Here is an 18,310-nt window from a genome sequence, read left to right as displayed (position 1 = left end):
GTTTTACAGCAAACTGCACTTGATTGCCCCTGTGATCACTAAAGCATCCATTGCAGTAGTGGGGTTGATGACCTCCCTTTCTAAACCCATTAGCTCCTATTTGCGTAATGATTCTGTGACCTAAATTCTCCCAAAAGTTCCAGCTGCCTGCATCATACTTTCCTTCCTGCCCTGGATTGCCTGGCCACTCTGCTACGCAGTATTCATGCCTTCCAGCCCCCACTCCAGTATAACTGCTTATCGGCGAGGACTGGCATTAGTCCTACAGGTGGACATTTTCCTCACCCTGGTTCCACTGAACTCGGTGTCAAGGTGTGCACTGACCCCAGCAGTACTCACAGTGCCCAAAGAGGAGAGGGGAGGATCTGGTATCTTCAGATCACTCCATAAGCTCTAAGCAACCTGGATGTTTTTTCTCGATATGTTCTCCTGCCTGAATCATCAGCTTTTTCCACCCCCTCTTCTACTCCTGTGTTGGGCAATGACCCACTTAGATACATGCTATGCCACAAATAATTACCAAGATCCTTGTTTTATATCTGACCACTTCCTCCCTCCACCCCCAGCCTCTCCAGCTCATAATGATTGTCCCCTCTTCCCAAGCATCGCTGGTCATAGTAAAATAAGGGTTCTCTGAAGTTCATCATCTTTCTCTGGTGAGACTCAGATACTGGGCAGGACTAGTCCATCCAGATGTTTTGGCATCTTCATCACTGAAAAGAATTAGCAGCAGTTATCTTTCTTCACATCACTTCCTAGAATAAACCAAGGACTCATCCTCAGCCTTGCGTGGCAAGTGAGAAATAGGAAGGCTGCTGGATGCAAATAGGACCAGGAACAGCTTGGATGAAAATTGCCTTTAGTCACGGTGCCAGTATCTACCATTGCAGACCGTGTCAGGGCTGCCGGGCATTGCAAAGTCTTGCCAACCCCACCAGCAGATGGTGAAACTGAGGCGTGAGAAAGGTCAGGTGACTTGCCTGAGGCAAAAAGGCAGTCACTGGCAGAGCTGAGATTAACACCCATGCTCCTCTGCCGGACAATCCAGGACGCGCTCGGGTCCCCTTCACACGGCATCGCTCATTAGCATCACCTCAAAATAGCCGGTAAAATCTCCCTGTGTGGGGAGCAGCAGCCCTCCGTGCTGGGAGAAGCCACTCCCAGGACCTGCCTCTGCGCTATGGGGAAACTATTTAGGGTGGAGATGTTTGGGGAGGGCTCCCAGACGCTGGAGGTGTCCGGTCTGTTATACTGCAGGTGGGGCCAGCTCCAGTCACATTCTTGGCTTTGCTTTTTCTTTTTTCTGGGAAAAATTTAAATGATCCAGAGATGAACCACGCCAGGCCTCGCTATGTCATCGAACGTCCTGCATATTCGGTCAGCCTCTTCGACGAAGAGTTTGAGAAGAAAAGCAGAAGTTACCCTGTTGGGGAAAAATTGAAAAACCTTTTCAGGTAACATAGAACGCTACAGCTGGGGCAAATCTAAACCACATTTGGTCCGGGACTGGGATATAATTTGGACCTGGGGAAATATAGTTCCCATTTTCATTCTGGGAAACCTTCTCCATGATCTTCAGGGCTTTGATGGATGAAAGGCACAGGAGAAATGCAAATTGTGCTGAAGCAAGTGAAACTGGTTGCTCTTTTACTGCCTCAGCTGTAAGGCAAATAATTAGAAGAGTTTGCGCTAAGTGCATCTGGGATCTGGGTTTCTGTTTTCCAAATTTTTAAATAGTGAAAAATGTATCATTGGTGATGTAGGTATGAGTGTGTGGATCATTTCTTTAAGCTTTCCAGCTGGGATTTTCTTTTATCAGCTTTCTGATTAAAAACAATACTGGCTTTCCTTAAACAAAGATGATCAGTCCTGCTGATTGTTGCCTTGGAAATCTATCTCCATTCCTTGGAAAAATGAAGGCAGTAACACAGGAATGAGAGAACACGTATGTTAGCAGGCAGAGGTGTGAGATGCTGCATGTGTCAACCCAGAGCAATCTTCTTTCAGACACACTTGGGGGTTTTTGACCAAGCACCTGAAGAAGTTCATCTTTAGCTCTGTGCAACAGCCCCATGAACCTTTTAGCTGCGCTTCCTCCCTACGGCCCATCTACCCCCCATCCAAAGGGTATTAGAAACAAAGACTCAAGACATTGGGGAGCTAAATCCTTCGTTCTGTGCAGGTTCTCCTTCCAGCTGTGGCAACGTTAGGGATCTCCCACCGAGTCAGGAACATCCCCACAATAACCCTTCACGGCATGTCCGGCTAGGTGACTGCAAGAGCCTTGCACTGGCAGGGAAGGGCTGTGCACCAAATATTGGGCTCAGGATTTGGTGTGGGGGAAATGTTGAGACATTCCTAGGAAGATCCTTCCTCGCTTGCTCACTTCCCACCTCGCTTGCTTCCTTTCCTCTTTACTTATTTGCATTTTTTTTTGTCTCCTCTAGATGTTCAACTTCCCGAGTCAAACTCACCCTCTTTAGCCTGTTCCCAATACTTGTGTGGCTTCCCAAGTATAAAATTAAGGACTACATTTTGTCCGATGTTCTCGGTGGGCTCAGTGCGGGGACGATTCAAGTGCCACAAGGTGAGACACAATCACTTTCTGGGTCACCAAGAGGGGGATAACACTTTGCCAGTTCAAGTAAAGATCTGCGGACGACAGCTATGTCCAATCTGTGGGTGTTAGCTACCTTTACTGCTGACGTGTATAAACCCAAGCTCTATCTCCTACCTGGTTGTCCCTACATTTTTCCACAGAGCCCTTCCCTGCTCACTTTGGCCTTTCCTGCCCAGAAAGCAGCAGTCTGTGCTGGCCACAGAACCTTCCTGGAGCTGATATGAGCGTGACCAGGGCATGGGGCTGACGTCAGCTGCACAGACCTGGGTGACCTGCCCTTTTCCCTTGTGTTTTCCAGGGATGGCCTTTGCGCTGCTGGCCAACCTGCCTCCCGTCAACGGGCTCTACTCCTCCTTTTTCCCCTTGGTAACATACCTTTTCCTCGGCGGTATCCATCAGATGGTCCCAGGTAAGGGTCTGCAGAGCAATTGTCTGCACCAGGCGATTAAACTCCAGCCGGCGAGGAATACCCAGTGTGTCCCAGAATAGAGATGTTTGGGCATGTTTGGTTTGTCAGGGGTTTACGGGATCCCTGATTCTGGCTGCACAGCAGGATCTCACCCCAATGAACCTCTGCCGCATCCCACCCTGGGGCTGGCTGCGGTGATGGGCTGCACGTCTCGGTCTGGACAGCCTACCCTGTCCAAGCACCTTCCGGACAGGACGCTCTCTAGAGAATACTACTGACATCTCTGTGTTGTACTGTAGGCACTTTTGCAGTCATCAGCATTATTGTTGGGAATGTCTGCAATGAGCTGGCTCCAGAGTCAGACTTCCTATACTTCAACCAAACTACCAATACGACCAGTGTGAATACCACAGCCCTGGAAGCGGCCAGGCTGGAGATCTCTGCCACATTAGCCTGCCTGACAGCCATCATACAAGTAAGGACTCGCTGCACTGCCTGTGCTGTGTCCTCTGGCCAGAGCCGACTCCCACAGAGTCAGCCAAGCTCTCTCGCCGGAGCAGAGATGGTGGTAGCAGATGCTAGAAGAGGCCCCACTTCTAAGTGGATGATGCCTCAGCATAGAGTTTTTGGGGGGACCCTGCCCCAGCTGCAACCTTGGTGTGAAATTCTCCGAATGGACTAGCCACAGGTGAGGGCAGCCCCTGGGGCAGGATCGCAGCCAGTGATGACACTGCAGCACGCTGCAGCTCTCCTCTCCCCAGCCCTGCCTGTGTCGTGGCTGCACGGGAGGGATGTGCCCGCTCTCCCAGCAGAGCAGCCCGCCCAGCACGGGCACGCTCAGGCTCTGCACCTCGCCCTTTCAGGCTGGCATGGTTCTAATAACACCTTGTCTGTCCTACCCTAGCTGTGCCTGGGATTCGTGCAGTTTGGCTTTGTTGCTATCTACCTCTCAGAGTCCTTCATCAGGGGCTTCATGACAGCAGCAGGGTTGCAGATCCTCATCTCCGTGCTCAAGTACGTCTTCGGCTTGACAATCCCATCCTACACCGGGCCCTTAGCTATCGTCTATGTAAGTGGGTACCCTGAACAGGGGCCTTCCCTGCACCTCCTCCCCCCGTGACCAACACATGGCAGGGGTCACTGCCACCCATGCCAGGGAAAGGGGGGCTCGGAGACAAGGAAAGGGTGGAGGGAGGGGAACACAGCTGTCTGCACCACACCCAGCCCAGCACACCTACACTGCTGCGATTATATTTACTATACAGTATTATCTGAGCCCTTGTCTGTAGCTTTCAATTAGAAGTAATGGGATCTGGGGAGAATATGAACTGTGTTGCTTTGCAGCAGGTGTCTTGCACCATTGTTAGCAACAGAAACTTTTCCTATGAGCAGGTTTACCCATTTGTGGGCTGTCCTGCGTCTTCCATGGGTGCATCCTCCACTGATGGCAGCTAGAACTGCATTGAACCAGACAGCACAGCCCAGGGCTGGTTGCTGATCTCTCAGCAGCAGGGTTTCCACTTCTCTCACCCTCGTCTCAGGGTGTTTGCAGTCGATCATGGTAGCGAGTGTTCTCCAGTGTGCTGTCCACATTGTCCCAAGTCTCTGGTTGCCCATGACACCTTCTCCTCTTCTCTCCCCTTTAGACATTCATTGATATTTGTAAAGGTCTGCCCCAAACCAACGTGGCCTCCCTCGTCTATGCCTTGGTCAGTGCTGTGCTCCTGATCATTGTCAAGGAGCTCAACCTAAAGTACATGAAAAAGATCCGGATGCCCATCCCCATGGAGATCATCATTGTAAGTGATACATGAGCTGTGCCCTGGACCCTTCAGGAGACAGTCCCTCCCTCACATTACAGCCCTGGGACACCCACTTCTGCTCACCGAGGGCCCATCATGTAAAGCATCTACACAGTGAATATGACATGACCCCCATATGGCCTGGGGTCAGAAATTGGACCATCCTCTTGGAGGATACCTCTCATGCCCAGCTTGTCCCTATAGGACTGTACGTGCATCCTGGTGGTGCTGAGGATGAGGGATATAACTCATTCTGGGGAGGTTTTCTCCTTTCCTTGCCCAAATTTGGTGCTAATTTTCTACTGTCAGCCCAGGAGCACAGCAAGCGTAGTGCTTCTGAGAGAGCTCATGCCCTTTCTGCTTACTGCTCTTTTATTCTCTGTACTTTCAGGTAATAGTTGCAACAGCCATCTCTGGCAGCTTTAACATGCCCGAGAAGTACCACATGCCAATAGTTGGGAAGATCAGCATGGGGTAAGTGCATGTGAAGGTCTGACTCAACTTCCAGATTATTTTCTTTCCTCCACCTCCTCCACCTCCTCCTGCAGCCTGGAAAACACCTCACTCTTCCCTGCTGTGTGATGGTCCCCTTCCAGGACTGTCAGGCAGCACTGCTGCACCCTGTTACACAACTGCCACCATCCACTCACGCTGTCCACAGCGTAGACATGGATTATGTCATTCCTGCACACACAAGCTCCTCACCCACTTCACCGGCCTCTGGACACTAGTGTCACAACTGCTTCTCATCTCCACTCTGAGCACAGGTTCCCAGAGCCAACCCTGCCCCTGGTGAACAAGTGGAAAGACATGATCGGGACAGCTTTCTCGCTCGCCATCGTGAGCTACGTGATCAACTTAGCCATGGGGAGAACGCTGGCAACCAAGCATGGCTACGACGTGGATCCCAACCAGGTAACGCTCGGTCTGGAGGGACGCAGTCAAGGACTGTTCCCCTCGCTCTCAGGCGTGAAAGGAAAACCTCACTGCATGAATGGGAAGCTTTCAAACGTGCTCTGCTTTAAACGGACGTGCTGCTCCCATGCATGTAGGCTCACGTGGCAGCTTGCCATGTGGAGGTCGAAAGGACATGGCAGAGCCATCTCCCATGGACCGGAGAGAGCCTGCAAAAGGGAAGAAACCCTTAGGCTGAGCTCTCTGCTTTGCTTTCCCTCCAGACCTGAGGTTTCAGCCCTGGCACAGACAGCATTACTGCAGGTTGTTGGAGCACGAGGCACATGTATTTCTCACTAAGCAGAGAAAGACCTGGACTCCTGGTGTGTCACCTAGATACTGTGAGAGGCAGGACATTAAACAATCCCCTTCTGTCATCACTGGCACAGTGGCAGCTTTCGATAACAGCCACACATACCGTGTGAAGCCCTGCCCTTCGTGTGTCAACAGATGACAATGTGTTTATGTGGAACTGTGCTTCCAGGTTTCCCTCCTATACCAGAGCCCATCCCAGCTCTTACTGGAAGGAAAAGGTCTGGGACACACTGCAGGGAACCCAGGTCCCTTCCCTGGCTACACAAACCCCAGAGTCAGGCACCTGCTCTCCCACCTGGCAGCTCACACCCGTTGGCAGGGCAGGATGGGCAGCTGTCCTTTCTGACAACCACATTCCCCCATCTCCACAGGAAATGCTGGCCCTGGGCTGCAGCAACTTCTTTGGATCCTTCTTCAAAATCCACGTGATCTGCTGTGCTCTCTCCGTCACTCTCGCTGTCGATGGGGCAGGAGGGAAATCACAAGTTAGTACATTCTCCTCCTCCTCTCTTCCCTATGTGATGCTGCTTGACCACAGACCCCTGCAGCTGCTGCATGCTGCCAGCCTGATATCACCGCTGCAGGTCTGAAGAAGCTCCACATACGAGCGCTCCACGTTGCTGCTGTTAAAGTGGAATTTCTGCCCTCCTCAGCCCCATCTTGTTCCTTGGGTGGTTCTTTGGATTGGTCATGGATGTAGGGCTGTAAATCTGCACTCCCAGTCTGGCTCCGCAGTTGAGCAGAGCTACCACATGAGGGAAGTTTGGGCTTATCTGTGAGATCTGCAAAATCCTAGCCTATATCTCAGAGGCGTTTTTCTGCTCACATAAAATATTGCAGTGACCAGTTGTGCCACTGGCTGAAGCAGTAGGAAAGAAAAGACCCAGAGGGGGTTTAGGAAGACCCTGATGTTTGCTGAAGTGATTTCTTTCTTTTTTGCAGGTGGCAAGTTTCTTTGTGGCCTTGGTGGTTATGGTGACCATGCTGGCTCTGGGGATCTACCTTGAACCTCTTCCAAAGGTAACACAAACATCTGTGCAAACAGCGCGGGCGTTGCGTCACGTACTCCATGCAGGCAAGCGAAGGCACAGTCTTGCTCCGAAACGCCCTGATGCAAACCGCTGCACAGCACGGTTTGTTCCTGGCCTGGGGTCCTGCCTGCACTGAGTCTCTGGAAGCAAGAATAGCCTAAATTATTATGCTCGGATCCAAGTGAGACCTTTATGACCTTCAACCCTTGCCCATTCCCTTTTGGTAACTGGGTCACACTGGAGAAAGCATCTGCTGCAAAACGTGGTACATCCACACTGCGCATCCACATCCTAGCTGATACGATCCCCTCTCCTCCGCAGTCTGTCCTGGGAGCCCTCATCGCAGTGAACCTGAAAAACTCCCTCAAGCAGCTGGCCGATCCCTTCTACCTGTGGAAGAAGAGCAAGCTGGACTGCGTGAGTGCCTGGGGATGGGTGGGAGGCATCCACCTGCCTACGCTGGCAGCTCAGCCCACGGCTCCGCGAGGCAGAGGCAGGGCAAGCAGGCTAGCTCCCCGGCAGGCTTTTGGGGGTAGGAGGGCGGTATGGGTCCCCTGCAGAAGGTGGGTTTCGCTCTCTCGGTGCGGTCATGCTTCCAACCCCTTGCCAACGAGGACCTGAGCAGCAGCGGAGCCTGTCCTGCCCAGCTGAGCACTCTCATGCTTAGAGCACATATCAGGGAGGCCTGAACTATTACCTGCTCTGTTTAAATGCCAATCAACTGCGGGAGCCTGTTTGCCCAGAACTAGCCAAACCGGCCCTGCTCAATATCTAGGAGTCATGACTTAAAAACTCACACAATAGCCCTCCAGGGTGAGGAGAACCCTTCACAGCGATAAGGACTCCAGGCACTGGTTGATGTATAAACCCAGGCAGGGGGTGCAGGGGAGTGAGAACGGAATTTGGAAATGTCTGACATAAAAAGACAGTGTTTGAACAGGACTCCCACGGCTGAGTGGTGTGTGTGTGGACACCGAGCCAATATCCTGTCAGGTCCCTTATCGGAGAAATCAGGAGTCCAAAGGGGCTGACCTGAGTCATCAAAAGCTTTCCCAAAATCCTGTTCAAACAGATACTGCAGAAGAGATGGGTTAGCAGGCCAGGCAGAGATTTCTCAGGGGTGTGACCATGATGTGAAGGCAAACTCTAGCACAGGGCATGAGCTACAAAATATTTGGTCCATGCTTAGGATTGAGCCTGGCAGACTGACCAGACCACGGATGCGTGAGGTCTGAGCTGACACAGTTATGCAGGCAAGAACCGTCAGACAGGGAAAGTCGATGCTGGGAAGATGCAATTCTCTGTTGGGAACCATTTATGGCAATTTAAGCACATCTCTGCATGGGTTCTGCTGGTGCCTGGTGGGTACGATGGAAGGTCTGGGTTGGCTCTGGCGGTTCACGTGAGGGCAGGTGAAACTACCACCCATTATCAGAGCTCGCAGAAGGGAGCACAGACCAGCCCTGCGGGCTCTGCAGCCCCCAGCTCAATATCTGGGCAGACAACCTGAGCAGACGGTGGACTGACTGGAGATGCATGGTGCTGCCTGGGCAGCGCCTTGCCGGCGTGTCTCTGCCAGCCGCGGTCACCACAGAGGAGGTGTATGGCTGTCAGAAAGCTCTGGGCTGGCCCGTGTGAATCATCTGTCCACCATGGCACAGCCAGACCCACTGCCTGGCTGGGCTGTGTTTTCACTGAGCTGCTGCGACAAAGCCCTTGCTACCAGCAACCACGGGCAGCCTGCGGGTGCAGGGAGCGTGGGGACCAGGCAGATGCCAATGGAGTGAACTGCATTCCCCTGACCTTAATCCCCCTGGAATTTGAACTAGATTCAGTGCCCTGTCCCAAAATGGGGAACACCACTTCTGGGTGATGTCAGACCATTGGTGTTCATCACCTCAAGTCTGGCTGTGTTTCAGGGCTAGCTGCAGGGATCACTCCACAGGTACAGCCCAGTGTGAACGCTGGGTGGAGGGAAGCCCTTACTTGCCATTTGTACGCACCACGCATAAAAATTAAGATGCTGAAGTCATCAGTTACCCTGATTTGTCCAAGGTCAAAGTTAGGTTTTATCAGTCTTGAGAATGGGATTATAATAACCTGATAATGATTCTCAGAGGCCACGTTTATATGCTTAGGCAGGACTAATTTCATATGGAGGGAGATGCTCAAGTGCTAATATATAAAAATGATAAATGATAGCTCTGAGCTGAGAGGTGGAGCAGGTTTTGGTATGTTCTGTCACACTTTGTCATCAAATCGGCTCCGTGTTCAGGTCATTAATAGTAGGCGCTCAGACGGTTTTCAGAGAGATGCTCATTCCTTCTGAAATGCTCTGACTGACAGCAGGAGCTTTCTTGGGGCTGGGAACAGTTGCTGAGCAGCAGATGGTCTGATCTGAGGGAGCCTTTTCTTGACTAGATAGGCTGATGCTTTTTGAACTGAATGAGTGGTGCGGGTGTTCACGCAGCTGTGAAGAAACACGCTGGCTGCTTTTATGGCTGAAAAACTGGGGCTTCTGGCAAGCTTCCCAGCAATGATGTTTCACATAAAAGCATGCAATAAACTGTATAATTAGAATAGCTGCAGAATTCAGGCCTTGGTCTTTTGATCCTCAGCCGTGTAGTTCTTTGGGTCCAGAATATCAGCACAGAGCCATTTGCCATCCATCACTGTGCTCCAGCCAGTGGTAGAGTAAAATGACCTGCCATGCTCTTCTCTTTCTGCAGTTGGTCTGGCTGGTGAGCTTCCTGTCCGCTTTCTTCCTGAGCCTTCCCTACGGAGTCGCTGTGGGTGTGGGATTTTCCGTGCTGGTCGTGGTTTTCCATACCCAGTTGTAAGTACCGGTGTAGCTCCAAAAACCAAAAGAGAAGGAGAATCTCCCAGTCGCAGAATAAATGACAGATTATTTTTATAACCGACCTCTGGCCCGTGGTTTGAAGGAACGTGCGGCAGGAGCCTGGGGGAGTGCAGGTGTCCTCCCCAGCCCCTGGAATGTGCAAACAGGAATGGCAGGCGCTAATTTACTGCCTGCATTCCCACTCCTGCGCACGGTTAGTGATGTGCACATCCCAAGGCAAGGGGAAGTCTGAAAGTATTTACTGCAGCACAAAAAGCTACCTGCATAGTTCCCAGCAGAAAATCGTGTTCATAAAAAGAAAGAGCCCCATATATGTGCAGTGACTGGCGTGAAGTTTTCACACTGTTTTTAATCCATCAAAGCCCTTTATTAATATTTCCCAGTCTGGGATCTCAACTGCTGACACTTTTTTTGCCCTGTAGACCCTGCAGGGATGAAATCTAAGTATTTTCATAAAGCAAATTTTCAAATCCTGGTATGGAATGTGAAGCAAAGCAGTTTTCTTCCCCTGCAATGTATACATTAATTCTGATCACCTCTTTTCTCCTAGCCGTAACGGCTCTGCCCTGGGCCAAGTAACTTCCACTGACATCTACAAGAACCCTAAAGCCTACAACAAGGTAAGCAGAAGCTAAAGCATCCTCAGAGAAAATGCTGTTCTTTGCCACGGGTACCCAATGTGATCAGGAAACTCAAGTCCATGTTTCTGTCTCAGCGAGGTTGTTTGGTGCTTGTTTCAGGGGTAGCAGGATTGCTGATGTTCATTTTGACCTTCCCAGTTATCTGCTGCCCAAACTCCCAGCCACCCTGCACCCCCCCCCACACTCTGTCAGGCCTGGTTTGAGCTCTTGTCTCTGTTGCAGGTACATGAACTTAATGGGATTAAAATTGTGACCTACTGCTCACCACTATATTTTGCCAACTCAGAGATATTCCGCGAGAAGATTATAGCCAAGGTGAGCAATGCCCTAATGAATTTCTGCTTGCAGCCAAACCCAAATGGCCCTTGCTCTCTCCTGTATTGCTACATGGAGGCAAATAAGCCTAGGCTAATCATGAAAGATGGTCACATCCATCCTCTACTCTTCCATCCTTTTCTCCCTGATCTTCAGGACTGTTTGTAGACCTCATTTTAGAGGTTATGTCTGAATCCTGGCAGGTATCGTCCTCCAAGCTCTGCCAAAGCAGAGTCACCCTGCTACCGCGAGTCTCTCCTCCCTGCACGTGAAGGTACCTTGTATTACTGAAGATGTTGCTGTTTGGTTGCCACCAGGATCACCTCACTCCGATGTACAGCTGGTGCTGTCCTACTGTGCCACGTGCCACAGGCTGGGGAATAGCAGGAAAGAAATAGCAGCTCCTGATTATGGGGCTGAACAGACTTTTTCAAAGAAAACTCTCTTTTCCACAGACTGGGGTGGATCCTGGTAAAGTGTACTTAGCCAGGAAGAAATATGTGAAGCGGCAGGAGAAGGGGGCAGCACAACCACCAACAAAGCTACCGAAATTCTTACTGAGGCAGAACAAGGTAACTCAGTTTGGGTTCCTGTGCTGATGAATAAGACCCCAAGTCCCCATCAAACAGCTCCTCTTAACATAGGATTTTCTGCACTGTCTTCCCAGCCACATTTACCACCTCTTGCATCCTTTCCTTCCCACCCACATCCCCATTCCTTTCAATAGCCAAACCCTTAAGATACAGGTAAACTGGAAATGGCTGGGAGCAAAAGAGCCGTAGAGGTGGCTAGAATGGAAACACGGTGAACAATTCGCTAGAAACTGGGCTTGCCCTCTTTCTCTAAGGATGCGTCTACGTCAGCACTTCAGTTCAAAAGTGCCCTTTTGAAGGACATTTCCCCATCATCCCAGCTTCATTTGGTTTGGATTGCTGAGCACTCTTGAAGCACATGAACAGGAATCATGTAAAATTAATCTAATGTCCCTCCAACCCCGAGGGACATTCAGTCTAGCACCAGGCCGGAGTCAGTTCAGATTAAAACAATTCATGTCACTGAATACTTTAACTGCATTCACATGTCAGGATCTCAGCTTGTGCTGGTAGCTGTGCCCTGCCCTGACAGTGCATTTCTGCTTTGCTGTAGACCTTGTCTTTGCAAGAGCTCCAGAAAGACTTTGAAAGCACCTCTCCAACAGATACCAATAACAACCAGACGACTGCTAATGGTGCCAGCATCTCCTACGTCACGTTCCGTCCACCTGCCAACGGTGCTGGGCAAGTGCACAGCTCCAGTGAGCTGGGCAGCACCACCACTCTGCAAGGAAGCACATTCAGTGTCATGCCTACAGCAGATGTTGACCCTGTGATGACAGCACCGCCCTATATCAGCTTTCACACCATCATCCTGGACATGAGCGGAGTGTGTTTTGTTGACCTCATGGGCACAAAAGCACTGGGCAAGGTTAGTTTTGCACTACAAATGTAGCCAAGCAACATATCACCCAGGTACCTTCTACCCTCTTGGCAGCTCAGATAAAGATGATTACCCTCCTCAACAGAAGGTTTGTGTGGGTTTCTCCTTCAGCATCCTCAACACACATGTAAAACCCTGGATAAAAGACTTTATGTCTAAACACAAAACTGAAGCAGCAGTGTTATTAATCCTTTCTCTCCCCTCTCATCCCTTCTAGTTGTGTTCCAGTTATCAGAAGATTGGGATTAAAGTGTTCCTGGCAAACGTGCACGGTAAGAATCCATGAAGAACACATTTCCATGTGATCTTCCCCTGTTTATGTGCTCCTGACAGTCAGGAGATCTTTTTCTGTTCTGTATCCAAACCAGAACAGATGAAAGAAGAGAACAGAAGAAAGGAAAGAGAAACACTGTTCTATGTGTGTGAAATAGGCCCTTTCATTTGGGAAGCGATATGAGTGGAACATCTCCACGTTTAGCATATAGAAAAAGAGATCCCTACACTCTCATTTCTGCAGCAAACCTGCTTCTTCCCTGTGCATCCCAGCCTTGCTTTAGCTCAGAGGACCACCGTCAGCCATGCCCATTTTCAAAGACTTCCTTCTTTGGTTTCCTTCTTGTTCATGTGCTCTTCCTCTCTTCAGCCCAGGTGTACAATGACATTAGTACAGGTGGAGTCTTTGAGGAAGGAGGCCTGGACCGAAGTCACATCTTCTTGACGATCCATGACGCTGTTTTGTTTGCACTGGCAAATATCAAAGAAGTTGTCCACCCGCCCATCTTAGAAGAGGTAAATTTGCTGCCCAGCCTTTCTCCAGCTCACGGTACTGTACTATTAGGTCTACACCTGCTGTGTCAGCACAAAGGAAATATTACTACTCAATACTGCAGCTAATAAAGTTTCTCATTTATCTCAAGTGGTAAAGGTCTACATCCAACAAAATATTTAATCTCCTAATTTTCATGTATGCGCCAAGTACCTACTAACTGAATTGATTTCCATGGGAATTCAGAAGTGTAAATGTCTTCTGCAAACCACTAGCTGGGAGATGAACGCTGTCCCAGATGAACGCTGGAGAAGCCAAAAGAGCTGTTTCAGCACCATGCCCTGAGTTTGGTGTTGGCTGGAACATGCAGAATTTGGCCTTTGAAAATGAAGGCAAAACACATGCCCCTGTCCTTGAATAGCCCCAGCATCCATGAATGCTTCCCTTGCAGGGAGGAGAAAAGGCCGAGGCAGGAATGTGGCACATGCTGACAACACAGGTTCAGACAGGCTATTTCCCCAAATATGAGTTGGTTTATTGCATGATAATTGGAGCTGGGACCAGGGCAGTATTAGCCAGTTATCTCATGAGGCTAGGTTAAGGTAGCTTGTATCTCAGCAGAGAGATATGTAAATGCCAGATCAGTCAGAGGAGATAAACAATTGAAACATGATTCCTTCTGTGCCCCTTCTCCCTGGGCATTTCCCTTCGAGGACATGTGATGTTTTAAGCCTGGGTTAGTCATTTTTTTCATTCCTTTCAACCCTGCACTCTGCTAACTTGTGGTTTTGATTCTTTCCTGCACAGGAGCCGAACCAGACAGAGCTCTACATCTATGACGAGTCTGTGGATGAAAGCAGTGCGGAGTTCAAGAATTTGGAGGAGGTTAGTTCTAGTGCCAGGGGTCTCTTCTTCAGCTACGGACATAAGGTGGAAATCGGAAGTCATGGTTGGGATTGATTAGATGGGAAGTTCCCTGTGCCATTGCCAGGCAAACTGCTAGCAACAGTAACGTTTTGAAAAGTTAGTTGCAAAAATAATTTTAAATCCCTGTCATGAGGAGCTCCGGCAGGCATCTGGATGAAGGAGAAGCTAGGTTACGCCCCAGGGGAATCCTTGAATCCATTCTGGGCCACATAGCGCAGGTTCACTGTCAGACCTGTGGTCTCTGCCCACTGGGGAGAGCTTGGAGCACGAGGCTCAGGCCCAAAAGAAGGGTCACTGGTCAAGTTTTTCCGCATAGAGTTTGTTAATGCTGAAGTGATCTGTACTCACTGAACCCAGGCCCCTGGGAGGTGACAGCTTCCACCGCTGACCTTCCCCAAGCTCTCCATGCACAGCTGGAAGCAGAGCAACCTCCCCACCACCAGCTTTCCCTTGTGGAGGAGGGCTGGGAAGGGTTGGAGTTTCTGGCTGCCTTTCTCTGTGTGACTGAACGACTGCTGAGCTGCATTGCTGGGTTTGTGCCATGGCATCAGCCCTAACCCAGCGTGCCTTGTGTGCCCTTTAGGAGATGTTTGGAAGCATGTTCCACTCAGATACCCAGACAGCTCTGTGAGTGAACCCACAGGGAGTGTCAGCGTGCGGGCAAACCCTCCTGATCAGACCTCTGTCTCCCATCCCTTCGTGAAGAGCTGCACTTCTACCTGGGGATACAATAAGTTTGCAAAGAGGTCATCGCTCCTCTTGAACTGATAAATTCCTCCCCTCCTGCCTGCTCTGCTTCTGGTATTCAGAGCAAGGGACTCTGGAGCAGGCAACAGAAATCTGTGGAAGCAGGAACTCAGGAAATACCATCTCATTAATTACAGAAGAGAAGTGAGTTCATTTGAAGGCAGGTGCCTTAACACATGGGACGATTAGTCATTATTGCCAAGTCCTCTCCTTTGTCTCACACAACCACACTCCTCTGCCCACATAGGCATTATGTAATTTGGGCATCCCCCTTCTTTCTTTTGCCGCCTTTCTCTTTTCCTGATGAAGTGAAATACAAGCAAATCTTACGAGCCTTTCACTGCTTTGATCCATGAACAAAAACAACTCTTGCAAGGTGCGGCGGCGCAGCTTTGTAAGGTTGTTCTAAAGCGTGCACTGACCCTCGGGGTGTCCGCACAGTAAGTGCAAACCCCTGAATTTCCCTGCGTGTCTGTGTAGCACCACCTCTGCCTTTCCTGTGACCCCCGGCGCTGCTCTCTCTGTGACCCAACGTCCCAGAAACCACTGCCTCAATCCAGAGCTGTATATCTGATACCCTGAGGACCTTGGTACTTTGTCTCAGCAGGGCTACTTTCTGGATTACCTTTGTTTTTTTTACTTACTAATAGGACTAGTTTGTAATCAGAAATAAGAATTCCTTGTTGCTGTGTGTTATATGCACATATTGTCCTGCCTGCCTGGTAGGTCGAGTACGTGTTCAAAAGACCCAGGGTCAAGTTCAAAACCCCTCTGAAGTTTTTTAGAAATCTTTCTACTGACCGAACGGTGCTTCAGATAAGGGTCTTAGACTGTGAATGGCATGAAAGCGTTATCCCAAGGGCGTTCTGACTCTTCCCAACTCCTTGCTGACTGGACCAAATACAAGATATAGTCCCAAACGTGGATGAGTGTTTTGGGGAATTTTTCCCAAATAATTTTGGTCAGAAGTAACAAATTCAGGGACAGGGAAGGAAGCCCCTTCTGCACATTTTTCATAATGCCATAGATCCAGACCAGTAAAACTGAAATTTGAGTGTATTTTATGCCTGCAAACAGGGAACAGCCCAAGAGACACCCTGTGCTATGCGGGGCTTGTGGTGACAAGCTCTCAAATGGTCACCTGCACAGCAAGAGACAACTTTTGTATGGGACGCGATATTTCCATAACAATCCTCTACTGCATGTTTGATGATTTTCATTAAAATTCACCACAGACTGATGCTACCAGGACCATCTACCTCTCAGGCAAACAAGCCTGCCTCACTAACCCAGAGACAGACAGCTGAGATCTTAATCATTTCTTAAAATCTGGCATTCTTTTATATTTGAGTGATGCTAATAACAACTGCTATTTTAGTTTCCCTCTTTGATGCCTTCCCTTCTTACCCGGTGCTGATGTTGTGACAGTAATGACAAGATGACAATATAAAGCCTGAAAAATCTAAGTATAAGCCGAGGGTTAAAGGGACCCTTCTTTTGTGCATTTCAACCTCAAATATGGCTTTTATGAAAATAAGGTCATTAAAAAAATAAGATAAAGACATGTACTGGTATGTCTTCAACTGCAATGAAAACAATTTCTTTTGCTGGAATTTCAAATCTTCTGACAAGGTATTTCCAGCACTAGGATAAAATGCAAGCACCAACAAGACAAAGTGAACGGTAATGGAAGTAAAACTTGGACAGTGTGTCATCTTTCCATGAACGCAAAAAATAAAGAGTGGCCTTAATAATTAAATTAAATTATATTTTTAAAGGTTGTTTCTATTTTATTACTCTAAAATATTAAAAATATTAGCAAGCTTTATGTAGAGTTTTGAAGTACATTAACATTGTTGAGCTGATTCACTAGCAGATTGCTAGAAGGCTTTCCTACAGCTCCCAGATGTCCCATTTTTAAGGAAAATAGAGATTCCTGAAGCAAGACAACCATTAAAGGAAACAACATCAGGATCCTGCCAGTTTGGTTTTATGTAACACCTCATTAACAGCTAAGTCACCATTTCTCTACCTCAGTTTCTGATTATGTGGTGCAGGAGAGAGTAATAAAACCAAAGGAGGTTAGTTTCCAAAAGAAAAAAAACACTAACTACTGGTTATTATCTATTTTAATCTTAGACAGCAGAGATTTTTCCAGAACCATGTATAGCTTGTTCTATAAGGTAAAATCAAGAGATTCTTTCCCTTAAATTATCTTTGAGGGTGATTACTCATGGTCTTTTGTTACTGCCTGAGTGCTCCTTTCACTTGCTCGTTTGATAAAAGCAACAAAGAAATCAGTGCAATGGAACAAGAAACTACAGTGGCTAATCAATATTTCTGTATCTCTGAGGTAGCATCACATTAAATGAGGAAAATTCCAGTTTCCAGTTCTTCATTCAAGGTTAATTACAGGAGGCTGATTGCACAGTCTCGGGGCCTGACAGGCCAAACGCAGGAAGCCTCAGAGCAACAGACCATGTGTAGAAAATAGATTGTATTTCTTGAAGTTCCTACAAGCATAATGGATGGGATGTCAAGAGAGCCAGCTTGAAAGTAGCTGCACTGACTATGTGCTCTGCGATTCTGATGACCTAGGAAGAAGGATACCTCATTTCTGTAGCCATGGGCCAATTCTGGCAATAAATGTAACGTCAGTGGGCAAATGGCATTGCTGGAGTCACAATGTGGCCAGTTCAAAGTCTTAATCTCAAAGTTCCCGGGCAAGAGAATTAGGGAAGCTCAAATTCACACTGGGGTAGGAAAATTTTGGTCTCCAGTGTCCCTTTATTGCTCTTACAGTAACAGTGATGTTGATGTGTAATGACTCTGAAGCCTTACTTGATAAATGCATGATGTATAACCAGCTCAGAAATGTTTGTAATTTATTTAATTTAATATTGGTTTCGTTCTTTTTTGATAATAAAGAATGTGTGAACAATCGCTTGCTTCTTCTGCTGATTCAAAAGCAGGCTTTCTATGGCAGCTCCCACCTGGTATTAAGCATCTCAGGACAGTTCACGCCACAGGAAGATAGGATAAATCTTCAAATTCAGTATGAGACAGCTGTAAGGAAGGGAACAACAAGTTTTCCATTGTGCTCCCTTGTGAAACCAGGCAAGAAGTAATGTGTTTTGAAAACCATGTGGATTTAAATCCTGTCAGGATCGGGGCTGGCACAGCCCAGGGACGCCACTGTGCCAAACTTGGGTCCGTCCCTCAGCCTGGTCCTCACCAGCATCCTTCTGCCCAACTTGTGGCTCTCACCACCTCACTGAACCTGGGGGTGGTTATTCTCCACGGGCACCCCTTTCCCCCCCCAAGGACCCCGTCATTATGGGAGCAGCATCCTGAGCACCAGTGCTCTCAGCCTCCCAGCGGGCTCCAGGCACGGCCCAAGCCAGGGTAAAGGGACACCCCCATTATTGCTTGCTGATATGGGTACCA

The 18,310-nt window shown here is 48.8% G+C and overlaps 1 protein-coding gene across 1 annotated transcript; it reads left to right on the top strand.

Annotated features, from left to right (window-relative positions):
- Positions 1–1,329: 1,329 nt before the first annotated feature.
- Positions 1,330–17,806, top strand: SLC26A9 (solute carrier family 26 member 9). The gene is made up of 20 exons (XM_009509429.2): positions 1,330–1,454; positions 2,448–2,587; positions 2,919–3,029; positions 3,329–3,504; positions 3,934–4,098; positions 4,676–4,828; positions 5,223–5,305; positions 5,599–5,746; positions 6,472–6,585; positions 7,043–7,120; positions 7,453–7,548; positions 9,861–9,967; positions 10,542–10,611; positions 10,855–10,947; positions 11,403–11,519; positions 12,094–12,411; positions 12,641–12,695; positions 13,067–13,212; positions 13,997–14,074; positions 14,700–17,806. The coding sequence occupies exons 1-20, from the start codon at positions 1,330–1,332 to the stop codon at positions 14,745–14,747; spliced, it is 2,421 nt and encodes an 806-aa protein (XP_009507724.1). The 3' UTR covers positions 14,748–17,806.
- The last annotated feature ends 504 nt before the right edge of the window (positions 17,807–18,310 follow it).

The sequence above is a fragment of the Phalacrocorax carbo genome, chromosome 23 (genome assembly GCF_963921805.1).
Source record: "Phalacrocorax carbo chromosome 23, bPhaCar2.1, whole genome shotgun sequence".
NCBI lineage: Eukaryota > Metazoa > Chordata > Aves > Suliformes > Phalacrocoracidae > Phalacrocorax > Phalacrocorax carbo.
The sequence above is the reverse complement of the archived record's forward strand: the minus strand, read 5'-3'. Positions and strand labels throughout refer to the sequence as shown.

Coding starts and splice junctions, on each gene's coding strand:
- SLC26A9 (XM_009509429.2), top strand. CDS start 1,330: ATGAACCACGCCAGGCCTCGCTATGTCATCGAACGTCCTGCATATTCG. Junction 10,948..11,402: donor GCGAGAAGATTATAGCCAAG/GTGAGCAATGCC, acceptor TCTTTTCCACAG/ACTGGGGTGGATCCTGGTAA. Junction 12,696..13,066: donor GTTCCTGGCAAACGTGCACG/GTAAGAATCCAT, acceptor TCCTCTCTTCAG/CCCAGGTGTACAATGACATT.